Here is a 13,375-nt window from a genome sequence, read left to right on the forward strand (position 1 = left end):
AAAGGAAAGAATGAAGGTGAAGCATTCTGTTTGAGTATTTCTTTATCACGCTGATATGAAAACACACTCTGATGATATTTTATCTAAAAAAACGGATACAGCAGCAGCAGCAGCGCTCCGTCACTCCCTCCCAGAGGAAGCCGGTCGTGAGCAGAACTGACGCATTGTTTGGCGTGTGCGATGCTGAGTGAAAGCGCAGGGAAGCGGCGAGTCACGAGAGGCCCGCATCACGCCAAGTGAAGTGGATAAAGTACACCAATGAGCGATCTACTCTACTGTGCAATATCACAGGGCCTCTTCACCGCCGGGCGAGTACACAGAGCAGGCACGAAACACTGTAACAGTCTGTGTGTGTGTGTGTGTGTGTGTGTGTGTGTGTGTGAGAGTGTTTCATGCCAGTCAGAGCTAAATTGGCATGCTCAGTGTGGGACTGATGGAGGAAGTGAGAGGGGTCAGCGTGCTGACATGAAACAGGTGAGAAGGTTTGAGCAGGTCGATGTGAACACAGAGTCACTTTAAAAACACAAACATGTTTTCCTCAAACTCATCACACTCAGAGGAGGAATACCTGACACACACACACACACACACACACACACACACAGGTCTGATCTGTACTCTCTGAAGGATCCACTAAAGACCGGGGAGGAGCAGGAACCCTCCCCCAACCCCTAACCCCCAACGGCGTCTTGAAATTAAATCTGACAATATTTATTCAGACCAACTGAAGAGGAGTCCAAACACAGGCGGTGAAGATTAACCAAACGAGGGCTGACGTTACACTGCAAAAAACTGAAATCTTATCAAGTGTTTTTTTCTTATTTGGAGAGAAAATTGTTTTATTATACTTAATATGAGCCACATTCAACTCATCAGTCCAGAAAAACGTCTTGTTTTGAGACATTTAAAGACAAAAGTGAGGTCTAAAGTGCTTGTAATGAGAAAAAAAAATCTGTCAATGGAATAAGAAAAATTTGCTCATAAATTTGTTTGAAACATTTGCATTTTTCCGGACTGGTCAGGTGAATGTGGCTCATAATAAATCTAAAAAGACATTTTCTGCTGAAAAAACGACAACATTTTTTGACAAGATTTCAGTTTTTTGCAGTGTACAGACGACTTTAAGACCAAACAGAGAGACCAGATCACGCTGAGGATGAAATGTCTAAGAAAGAAACATGAAGACACTCGTCATGGCAGGACCATCGACAGCACCACAGAGGACTCACAGGACAGGAGGAGCAGAGGAGTAGTAGTGGAGGGAGTGTTTGCGTGTCTGGCCCTGGTCCAGTTGACAGCTCAGCTGGATATCGTTGCACACTCGCCCCCCTCCACTAGCCCCCCACCTCGCCGCCTCGCAGCGTGTCACTCTGGGATTGTTTCCGCAGTAGAAAGTTTATTCAACCTCTCTGTGTCTGCGGGCAGCGAGCGGGCAGCGAGCGGCCATCCGTTCAGCGCTGTAATCAGGGGACGGACTCTGGGCTCATTTTTCTGACAGGCCCGGGGCCTCGGCTCCGCCTCTAATGAACGGACCAGAGGAATTTTCTGACCGTTTCTTCAGCCTCAATTAATCCTGCTGTCCAAACAAATGAGGGCCACCACTCCACGACACAGCGTCTGGACACAGGGGGCGCCGTGTGTGTACACACAAACACAGCGGAGCTGAACCTTCTGAGCCTGTGACCCGGCGTAATGTAGTCCAAGTACAGGGACCAGAGGAGAACCCTTCATGTGGTTTCACAGATCCAGCTCAGAGAGGCAGACACTTTGGGAGTGTCCACCCTGAGACTTCTCAGTGATCACTGAGAACGCTCTGTGACCTGTAACCTGTGAGAAAGGTGGCAGTGAGGGGCGGGGCTTAGTGAGGAGGAGGAGGAGCATCCTGGTTATTGTGGCATGGAGAAGTTTACACAGGAGTCATTGTTGAGCCCTGACCTCCTCAGAGGTTGGTTCTGGCTGCTTAGTCTGCAGCAGAGCAAAGCCCCGAGTGTCACATGATCCGAGGAATGCAGCTCTGGCCCACCTTTACAGCAGATTACTGTGATCCACTCTGATGGGCTCGCTCACGTCTAATTGGCCGTCTCCATCCAGGCCTCGCCCTCGCTCACACGGAGGTTCAGTCCCCGTGACAAACAGATCCTCTGAGATGTAAAGGTGACTTACCTGGCCTCTCTTTGCCCGTTCCTTTGCTCTCAGCCAGTTTCTGGATCAAACTCTCCACAGACGTGTTCTCCACGTTCCTCACAAACTCTGTGTGGACCTGAAAACACAAAACGACACAAACACGGGTCGTCAGGATCAAAGAGCTCAGAGTTCAAGAGAGAATGCAACAAAATGAAGTTCTGCAGCAGAATCTAAATTTCACAACAAATGATCGGTCCATTCAACGCCAACATTCACCGAGATCTATCAGTGGGAAGAGGAGTGGAGGTGGTGGTGGAGGTGAGGTGGTAATATCTGAGACCTGTGTGTTTATCCTTTTGCTAAATGAGGTTGGATCAAAGTTTTAGTCTAACATTAGAAGAGCTAGCTCCATCATGTGGGATTGTTTTCATCCAGGTAGTAGAGCTTTAGAGCGTGAGCAGATAGTAACCAGAGATATAGCTCAGATACAACATAACCTACATTTGAAACTCACATTTAAAAAATATGATTTGTTTGTTGAACCATCCAGTTAGCATGAAGTAGGCTGGTGATGAAGTTTGATGAGTAGTGTAGAGTTAACATCAGAATCTCTCCTACTCCTCCTTTCTCTGAAACTTTCTATTTTGTAACAAAAACTTTCTGCAGCGTGCTGTATCATCTCTTTTCTGATGGTGTGGTCAGCTTTTGAAGCTAAGATAGAAGCATCAGAGCTAGCTTTAGCCTGTTTCATGAGCAGAAAAAGACTCCTCAAAGGAGTTTTAAAGTCTAACCTTACCGTGCTATTTCCATTCCTGTATCTATCTCCAAATCATAATAATGATAAAAACAATGAATTATATGATGAGTTTATCTGTCCTGTCAGAGCTCTGATCTTCTGTCTTTAGAATCACATTTCTTTATCTCGTCAGATCAGAGTTGACCAGAGGGGCTAAGTGATAAAAAGCTGGCCCTGGAGGATTCTGGGAGTCAGAGTTCAGTCAGCATTTTTGTTTCTGACCTTTATGTTTACAGTCGAGTCAAACAGAGCGAGAATTTCACTAAGTGAAGGAAAACAAGGGTTAGCATCACAAGCTAGCCGTTAGGTGTGATCCGTTTCCTGTTCTGCAGAGAGGAGGACGAGGCGCTCTGCTCCTTTAAATATAATCTGATATTTATAATATTTACATTAAATCAGGCCTGAGGAGACAAACTCTACTTAACTGTGTTTCTCTGTGTCACACTCAATCACTGTGGTCGGCTCTGAGCGCGCTGAGGCCCTGTGGGCAGGATCCACATCCACAGTGTTTGTTTGCTTGTTTGTTTTGGATCTGCTAGTGTCCCTGAGAGTGAGTGTGTGTTTGTTTGTGTGTGTGTGCTCAGTGAGGGGGAAGAGGAAGTGATGTATAGTTCAGGGATGAAGAGCAGCGGCTGGCTGCCATCTCACCAGAACACTTTAGATGTGCGTGATACTGTAAGCTCAGAGAGGCTCCACTTCCAAACAAACACACACATGAGTCTGTCCCCCCGGGGCCCGGGAGAGGGGGAGTGCATTAACCCTCTGTGCACCGCCACAGGAGGGGGAGGGAGGCAGGGGGAGGGAGGATGAGGAGGGGGAGGTGGGATGAGGAGGGGGGGTTGCCGCGGTGAGGAAGTTTGCTCAGCGCAGCACACGCGATCTGTCAGGTGCTGCTGCTATGACGGAGGTCATCCACCCCTCACACACACACACACAAACACACACACACACACACACACACACAAACACACACACACACACACACACACATACACGACCACATGCTCAAAACATGCATCTGCCTTCAAGGGATCCTCACTCCCTTTATCTCTCTCACACTCGTGCACATACACACACACACACACACACACACACACACACACACACACACACACACAGAAATGCTCTCTTACTGAAACAAACAGAGCACGCAAACTCTGTCACACCTGTTCTGTGAGTGTAAAGCTCCTCTCTGCACTCATCCTGTTTGATCCTCACACAAACACTTGTGTGAAGAGCTCTGATCCTAACACACCTGTATGAGCAGCTCTAATAGTCACACACCTGTGAAAAGACCTTTGATTCTCACATAAAAAACACCTGTGTGAAGAGCTCTGATCCTCACACACCTGTATGAGCAACTCTGATCCTCACACATCTGTATGAAAAGCCTGGACCCTTACACACCTGTATGTCGAGCTCTGGTCCTCACACACCTGTGTTGAGAGCTCTGATCCTTACACAGCTGTATATAAAGCTCTGATACTCAAACATCTGTCTGAAGAGCTGTGATCCTCACACAAACACCTGTATCAAGAGCTCTAATGCTTACACTAACACCTGTATAAAAAGCTCTGATCCTAACACACCTGCGTGAAGAGCTCTGACCCTCACTTTACTGTATAAAGAGCTCTGATCCTTACACACCTGTGTGAAAAGCTCTGATCCTCATACAAACACATGTGTTAAGAGTTCTGATCAACACACAAACACCTGTATTGAGAGCTCTGATTTTCATACACCTGTATGTAGAGCTGGAATCCTCCCACACCTGTATGTAGAGCTCTGGTCCTCACACAATCTACATAAAAAGCTCTGATACTTACACACCTGTGTTAACAGCTTTGATCCTCATCCACCTGTATTGGGCTCTAATCTTTAGGACTGTATGAAGAGCTCTGATCCTCACACAGACACCTGTATTGAGGGCTCTAATCTTCATATAAACACCTGTGTTAAGAGCTCTGATCCTCATACAACACCTGTGTTAAGAGCTCTGATCCTCATACAACACCTGTGTTAAGAGCTCTGATCCTCATACAACACCTGTGTTAAGAGCTCTGATCCTCATACAACACCTGTGTTAAGAGCTCTGATCCTCATACAACACCTGTGTTACGAGCTCTGATCCTCACACAATCACTTGTGTTAAGAGCTCTGATCCTCATACAACACCTGTGTTAAGAGCTCTGATCCTCATACAACACCTGTGTTAAGAGCTCTGATCCTCACACAAACACCTGTATTTAGAGCTCTGATCCTCACACAAACACCTGTATTTAGAGCTCTGATCCTTACACAAACACCTGTATTTAGAGCTCTGATCCTCACACAAACACCTGTATTGAGACCTTATCTGCATACACCTGTATGAAGAGCACTAACCCTCACACAAACACCTGTATGAAGAGCTCTGATCCTCCCACCTGTGTTGAGAGCTCTGATCCTGACACACGCGTATGAAGAGCTCTGATCCTAACACACCTGTATGAAGAGCTCTGATCCTCACACACCTACAGGTAGACCTCTGACTTTCACACAAACACCTGTATTGAAGAGCTCTGATCCTCACACAAACACCTGTATGAAGAGCTCTGATCCTCACACACCTGTATAAAGAGCTCTGACTCTCACACAAACACCTGTATGAAGAGCTCTGATCCTCACACACCTGTATAAAGAGCTCTGACTCTCACACAAACACCTGTATGAAGAGCTCTGATCCTCTTTACACATTGACAGAAGCTCTCCCTGGGTTATGGCCACTGGTGGTTTTACCTGATTCACAGAGAACCGAGTGAGTTAGAGCCGATGCTTCTTTAGGGTGAAAACAGATTCCGCTTCTGCAATAAACTGGGCTCCTTAACTTCCCTTAAAAATAAAATAAAGTCTAAAATAACCACAATGGCATTTACTAATCAGCCATTTACACTTCATACTTAAAACATGACTTATTGAAATTATTTTGGTATCTTCTTCCTGATAAAGTTGTGATTAAAATCTTCCTTAAGTCTGTTTTATATTATTGAAATCTCACATTGGTTTCCAGAGTCTGAACCAGAGTAAGAGCAAAGTTTATCTTTTCTTCCCTTTAAATCTTTAACCCATGGACGCTCACTCAAACTTTGATTTCAAGCAAAGATGACCATATCTCTGAAGCATTTTGTAGTATCATTCTAATCATTTTTAAATTATTATTATAATTCTGGCTTCTTTTTTGTTTGGGCCCTTGTATGAATTTGTGTGATTATCTAAAGTGTGTTTGTCTTTTACGTGGTGCCAGGATGATTTTAATATCTGGAGGAATTTGATTTGTCTCGTTGCTGAAATTTAACAAATAAACACGTCGTACATATTCTTAGTGAAAGTTGTGTTAGCGTCTTGTTAATTTTAGGAGTATTATAGACACATGTTATCAGAAAACAGGCTAGCTATAAAACAACAGAGAAAAAGAAAACTGCTAGAAATGTTAAAGAATCACCGCTGAGGTTCAAATTTAGACTCAGTCTTACCCAGAAACCACAGCAGCATAAAACACATCAATTAAATGAGTCACAGAGACATGACATATGTGTGTGTGTGTGCACACATCAAACTAATTTATCTTCTACTTTAAATCCAAGTCTATGCTAATGCTCAGTTGTGTTTGTGTGATAACTTGACAGCGTGGACGCCTGAGGACTCAGTGACCAAGCAAAATATTCATCTGAGTCAAAAACCAGATCCAGACTCCCTCACCCTGCCTACTTCCTTTCCTCTCCTCCTCCCTTTTTTGTGATGAGAAATTGGCCACAGTCTTTTTTACTTTCGAGTCTTCATTACAGGTTTTCCTGGACTCTGAATTCAAACCTAGAGACAGGTTTGAATTCAGAAACAGTGATGTGTGAAGTCCGTCTGCTGCTCAGGATCAGAGCTAAGAGGCCTGAATAACCTGTTCTGACCTGTCACTTCAGATCCTTTCCAAAGCAGCAGCTGTAGGCCGCACTGAGCAGCTTTAGATGGAGCGAGGTCGCCCCCTGTGGGTGTTTAGAGAACTGCAGCTCAAACATCAGGACAGAGCAGCAGGTTGAGTTTACTCTGAGCAGCTTTGCTCTAATTGTTACAGTTGAAGGAATAAATAAACATCTCTGATACACAAATCAAACCCTGATTAATGAATCTCAGACTGATGTTTGATCTGATCTCAAACCTTAAACCCTCTGTGAGGAACAGTAATGAGACCAGCAGCAAACATCAGGCCAGAAGCTGAGGAAGTGTTTGGGCTGGTGGAGGTGTTTGAGATGGTCTGAGAGGGAGTTTTGATCACTTTTTAATTGCTTGCTATAAAAGTCTGAATGAAGCACTTCCTGTTTCTCAGTTAAACGATTAAAAAGATCAAAGAAGACGATAATTGATCTGACACCGTGAACCCAGAGAGCACAGCCACAGGTCAACAAGACACGCCTCCACCCACAGGAATGTGTGTGTAAGTGTGTGAGTGTATGAGTGTATGTGTGTGTGTGTGTGTGTGTGTGTGTGTGTGTGTGTGTGTGTGTGTGTGTGTGTGTGTGTGTGTGTGTGTGTGTGTGTGTGTGTGTGTGTGTGTGTGCGCTCTCACACTCACCTCTCCTATTTGAACGTGTGTTTCTTCCACAGACTGTGAGTACGACTGGATGATCTCCTTCATGTGCAGGATGTGGTTTTCTTCGATGTCCTGGAATTTCTGCGGCACAGGGGGAAAGTGGTTATGATATAACGAATAATCCTGTCGTCTGAAATCTGCATCAAGGCTTCGCTCTCACGCAGGAAAACTCAGATAAGTTAAGGACAACTTTAAAACCGAGGATTGCATAAGGAGTGGAGCCTGAGAGGAGAGCAGAGGCTGTCATTCTGCCTGAAGGCCAGCAGGGGGAGACTCTCCTGTTCACAGAGAGAAGTCTGATTTTATTTAAGTACTGCACCTCTTGATTAATAACCTCAGGACACATTTTGGTTTAGAGTCTCTTATAAAACAGCAAGAAGTATTTTTTTAATCTCGGCCCTATTGGAATAACACAGGTCATGTAGCAGAGCGTACATAAGGGCCAGCCTCTGAGGAACTGACACGTTGCTAGCATTGTAACTAGAGCTGCACAATTTGGGGAAAAGGTGCGATTTGCGATTAGGTGGACAATATTGCGATTGCGATTGTGCTTGCGATTTAATAAAAAAAGTTGTGTCATGATGAGTCTACAGACTTGCTTGGTTATCATGGAGAAAAATTTGAATTGCATGTGTTGACATTGCGATTGCGATTGCGATATCCTCTTTTGCGATTACGTAATTGCATGTGCTGACATTGCGATTGCGATAATCGTGCAGCCCTAATTGTAACCTGGGTACATACACACGTTTAGCCACCCCCATGACCAAATATGGTCATTTAGGGCCAAAGAAAGATGTTGGCTGCCAAAACTGCCAAGTTCAAGGCCTACAAACATCTAAACCTCACATCTGTCAGGGTTCCTTAAGGCTTAGCTCGCAAACAAGCTAGCTATTAGCTAAGTGGTGATAGCAGATTCTCAAAGGAGCTCCACACCTGCACAGGAATTGCACATTCCTGAACGCATAGAAACTCAGGTTACTGTGTTTCAACAGCAGCATGTAGATTTTGAAAAGTGGGGGCCCGAGGATGGTTCCTTGGGGGACACCTTGTGTTATTTTCTGTGCTCAGATATGACCAAGAGACATGAAGGAGTCCTCGTGATGTATATGAACCAATTCAGCACAGCACCAGGAGTCTTCTCTTACAGTGTCTGACCTTAAGGTTCTGAGGTTACCCAGGGATGATGTAAATATAGAACATAAAATGTAGAGCAGATCTGAAGAGACTCATATTAAAGTCTTCTGTTAGTCAGATATCAGCTAACATGCGCCTGCAGACAGGGAGAACACACATGTTGGAGCTCCGGCTGATGTCACAGACATGTGTTCAGTGTTTACGGCTCTGTACACATGTGCTGTGTTTGAGACGAGCCGTAGACTGCAGACGCTCTCTCCAGGGGAAACACAAACGCTCAACGCTAACTGGAACCATTTCTGGTGGCGGAGGAAGGAGGAAGTGGAGGTTAAATTCTGTTGATCTGATTTTAATTTGGAGTTTATCTAATCAGCCCTCAGATGGATCCAATCAGGGATCTCCAGAGTGGAGGAAAAAACACAATCTGGATCCGATATGGAGCTCTAAACGAGGAACACACACACACACACACACACACACACACATTGATACCACAGGGACAGAACACAGAGGGTTTGTGAGGACAGAGGAGTTACCTGAGCTGTTTCTGCCATCTTCTGCTCAAACTCAGACTTAGCTGCTGCATATTTCTCCACGTACGACCGATATGTCTCTGTGGCTTTTTTGGCTTTCACTCCAGCCTGAAAAATAAAAACACAAAGATGTAATCAGTTTACTCCACATAAACAAACACACACATAAAGTGCAATAAGATCAGTGAGAAAGCATCTGAAGAGAAGTTTCTGTGGATAAAGCTTTTTTAGTCAGTATGTCATATCATGTGTGTGTGATTCGTGACCCCCCACCTTGTCCACTTCTCTCTGGGTGGCGCCCTCCTTGCGGAGCCGCTCCTGCTCCACAGTCCTGCTGTTGTAGATCTCCTTGGACTTCTGCAGAGCCTGGGACGTGGTCTGGATGTTCTGCACAGCCTCCAGCGTGGACGCCACTTCCTCTTTCGTCTACAGACAAACGTTTCACATTGATTTTAGCACCAGGCTGGAGAATAAGTAGATGTGTGAGCTGATGGCTGCTTTGTTGCATTGTTTGAAACAATAAACGATCAAATCTACTCCTGGAGTCGCTTCATTTACTAAACCAAACAGACTCAGTCTCAGAGCAGCCTCTCATCAACTCTAAACTCTCTGTGTCTAAGACCACATGATTTGATCTTCATACATCATAGGAAGGAACAGTTGGAGCTCCTGGGAAGATCCTGTATTCTTTAGTGTGTTTCTCTCTGAACCACAGAGGGAGAATAAGAGAGAAACACAGAGAGAAACACTGAGATAAAAACAGAGATAGAAACAAAGATAAAAACAGAGATGGAGACAGAAACGGAGATAGGAACAGAGTTGGAAACAGAGAGATAGAACCAGAGACAGAAACAGAGATAAAAACAAAGAGATTAAAACAGGGATAAAAACAGAGATAAAACAGAGAGATAGAAAAAGAGAAAGAAACAGAGATAAAAAACAGAGACAAAACAGAAACAGAAACAGAGAGATAAAAACAGAGATAGAAACAGAGATAAAAATGTGATAGAAACAGAGAGATAAAAAACAGAGATAGAAACAGAGATAGAAACAGAGATAAAAATAGAGATAGAACAGAGATAGAAACAGAGATAAAAACAGAGATAGAAACAGAGAAAAAAACAGAGATAGAAACAGATATGAAAACAGATTAAGACAGAGATGAAAAACAGAGATAGAAACAGATATGAAAACAGATAAAAACAGAGACAGAAACAGAGAGATACAAGAGCGTTGAAGGAGAGAAAGTGTGCCAGCCTCTCCGTCACTCAGAAAGCACAAACACAGCTCCTTCTTTTAGTTTGTGTTCTGTGGCTTCATGCATGAGATACGAACTGATGGTTGGTCTCAGCAGGAGGCAGAGAGGAAGAGGAGGGAGGAGAGAAACAGAGGAGGGAGGAGGGAGGTGTATTTAAGAACAACACTGCATGCCCTGTTGATCCAGGATGAAATGCACTTTAGGTCTGATACCGGGTTTTAGTTTACTGTTCATGTCTTAGAGGCTGGAGCATTAAAAAGAATCTGAAACGCTGAATAAAAGAAGTGGAATAAAGTTTGACGGGATCAAGAGACAAACTCACTGAAGGAGAAAACTACAAGGGGAAACAACAAACTACACAACTACATTATTGGCGAAAGATGTTCTGAGTTAAGATGCTAAGGATGCTAAATTATTTCTGTAGTTCCCTGAATGACCACTGGAGGCCACCTTCCAAAGTCAGTATATCCCCACAGACTCTGATATCTCTGATAAATAGATCTTTCACATCTTAAAAACAGAATCATGTCCTGGTGTTTGAACATGCTGAGTCTCTTCAGCTCCTCTCCAGTCATGATTCCAGTGCAGGAGGAGAGTTTTAAAACATCACAGCTGTTTAACTTTGTTCAAGCCTGAGGTTCTGTGTAATGATGGTGTGCTGTTAGACCAGTGGTTTTGCATGTCCCACATACAGAGACTATAGTCCTCATTACAAAGGTCACTGGTTTGACTTTCAGTCTCTACCATTTTCTGCATATGTAATCCAAATATTTCTTGTTTATGTTCAGCTGTCCAATCAAATAACGACAAAAACTATCCCAAAAAAATTAAACACAAAAAGCATCCCAAGGATCATCCCAGATAAATCCAGTGTATTTTGTACAGCGATTAACCACTCTTTCTTGATTTAAATGTTAATCTTTTTTATTTCATACATATACTTATATACATATTATATTATATACTTTTTCTTACTCCTCTCTTTTATGGAAACAATATTACTTAGATAAAGACCTTCAAAATTCAGTCAAACTCTTTTGGAGTTTGGTGCAGCCTCAGAAGACATGAAAATGATATGCCACACAGTCTCTAATTTGTTGGACTTGGGGTCTTATCTTAGTCTTCATATGGAGTTATTAAGTATCTAGTTACATTTCTCCCGGCAATGCTCTAACCAATTTACTGAGTTTGTTAAAGGAACACTGAAAACTACAAAAAAAAAACCCAATGATTTTTAATCATATATCTGCCTGTGAACACCTCAGGATCCCTCTGGAGGACCTGGAGAGACCAGCATACATTTGAATCCACCCCCTTCATCTGTTGCCACCACATCCCAACCCCTCAAAAATTGATTTGATATGTGTGTAAATGCCGACCTTCATTAATAAATAAACATGGCTGCTTCTGGTTACAGGAAACCAAGAAGGAAAAAATAAATACAAAAAAAGGTTCCAGGCTTAGAAACCAGTCCAAAACGTTATTTAGTCTCTGATTACAAGCTCCTGAAGTTCTATCAGTTTGACATTGTGTGAAGTTTGAGGGATCAGAATCATCAAACGTCTGATACCTGCAGGCTCTAAGGAGATGAGTGTGTTTAGCATCAGTAGTTTCTAAATGTCCCTGGGTGTGTGTGTCTGAGTGTGCGTACCTTCTTGTGAGCCTTGGCCTGTTCCTCCACGTACTTCTGAACCTCTTTGATCAGCTCCTGAAGTTTCCTCACCAGCTCCATGTGACAGCCAGCCAGCTTCTCCGTCGAGCTCTTGAACACATCCCAGACTGGAGCGAACGTCCTGGAAAAAACACAAGAAGCTTCAGCAACAAAAACACAGAGTAATAAAAAAACACTTCACTAAAATATAACTTATGTGTTTAATTCAGAATCTGCTCACACTCACCCGAGCTGGGAGAAGTTCCCGGCTGATTTGACAAGTTTGGTCATTGACCGAGCGTAGGCCTCTTCAATCGTACTCCTAAGACAGAGCAGAAAAGAGCAGAAAAAAACACACTCATATATTAACGTGGCTTCAGATCTCTTCATAGACCTCATGTTGAGGCTGTTGCTCTGAATTTCCCATCCTCCCTAAGTCATCATCTGCTGCTCAGCGTGAAGAGAACAAACCCTAAAATCTCAGGCAAAGCTAACGTCTGAATTATTCAGGTTTCATTTAGAAAGACGGTCGCTGCTGTTACTTCACAGCAAGAAGGTCAGCCAGGGGGAAACGGGACAAACACACACACACACACACATCCAGCACAACAACTGCACAGAGGATGGGAGCAGCTCCAAATGCATCATCACATTCTCACTTTCAGGTCTCAGTCTGGGCCCAGAACAGGGGTTTATTTCTGGACCGTCCTTTGTGAATAAAGTGCAGGTGGAGCGTCTGGTGTAATGTTTGTGAACGGAGGGGAAGCACAGACTGAGAGGAGGAGGATTCCTTTCTTTAACGCTCTGACTTCGATTTTAGACTGAAACCTTCTGACCTCAAATTCAGACACGCACACATCTCCTCTGTACCGTAACTTCCTGTTTCATACGGTATGACTGGTAAAACTTTGACAAACTAACTAACTTCATCCTCCTCTTCTGTGTGTCATGGCTCCTTTCTCCTTTCTCTCACTCACTCTCCCTCAGAAGTTATTTATGTGATTTATAATCAAACCTGTTCGTCAAGCTGTTTGTGTAGCTGGTTGTGCTAAAATCAGAGGACAGTCTTTTTCTGTTGATGATTTAAAATCATATTGACTGTCTGCTGACAGACTAATTAATCACTCAGCTCCTCTGATTTTAAACACTTCCTGTATATACTGGGAAAAAGTGATAAAGGAGTAACAGAAACCTGGATACCCCGTAGACTCTACCTGATATTGTATTGTTTCCACATCCTACGTATTTTAACTGT

At 43.6% G+C, this 13,375-nt stretch overlaps 1 protein-coding gene across 10 annotated transcripts in view; it reads right to left on the reverse strand.

Annotated features, from left to right (window-relative positions):
* Window positions 1–13,375, reverse strand: part of fcho2 (FCH and mu domain containing endocytic adaptor 2) — a 56,329-nt gene that overhangs the window by 25,867 nt on the left and 17,087 nt on the right. For all 10 annotated transcript variants that reach the window (XM_074689916.1, XM_074689915.1, XM_074689912.1 and 7 more), the window contains exons 3-8: window positions 12,368–12,442; window positions 12,121–12,262; window positions 9,485–9,637; window positions 9,215–9,319; window positions 7,524–7,622; window positions 2,164–2,260 (exon numbers count right to left, since the gene is read on the reverse strand). In XM_074689916.1, coding sequence (XP_074546017.1) covers window positions 2,164–2,260; window positions 7,524–7,622; window positions 9,215–9,319; window positions 9,485–9,637; window positions 12,121–12,262; window positions 12,368–12,442 — 671 coding nt within the window. The remainder of the gene's footprint in view (window positions 1–2,163; window positions 2,261–7,523; window positions 7,623–9,214; window positions 9,320–9,484; window positions 9,638–12,120; window positions 12,263–12,367; window positions 12,443–13,375) is intronic.

This window comes from Halichoeres trimaculatus, unplaced genomic scaffold, assembly GCF_033239565.1.
Source record: "Halichoeres trimaculatus isolate MK-OKI-2021-1 unplaced genomic scaffold, fHalTri1.1 fHalTri1_scaffold_16, whole genome shotgun sequence".
Lineage (NCBI taxonomy): Eukaryota > Metazoa > Chordata > Actinopteri > Labriformes > Labridae > Halichoeres > Halichoeres trimaculatus.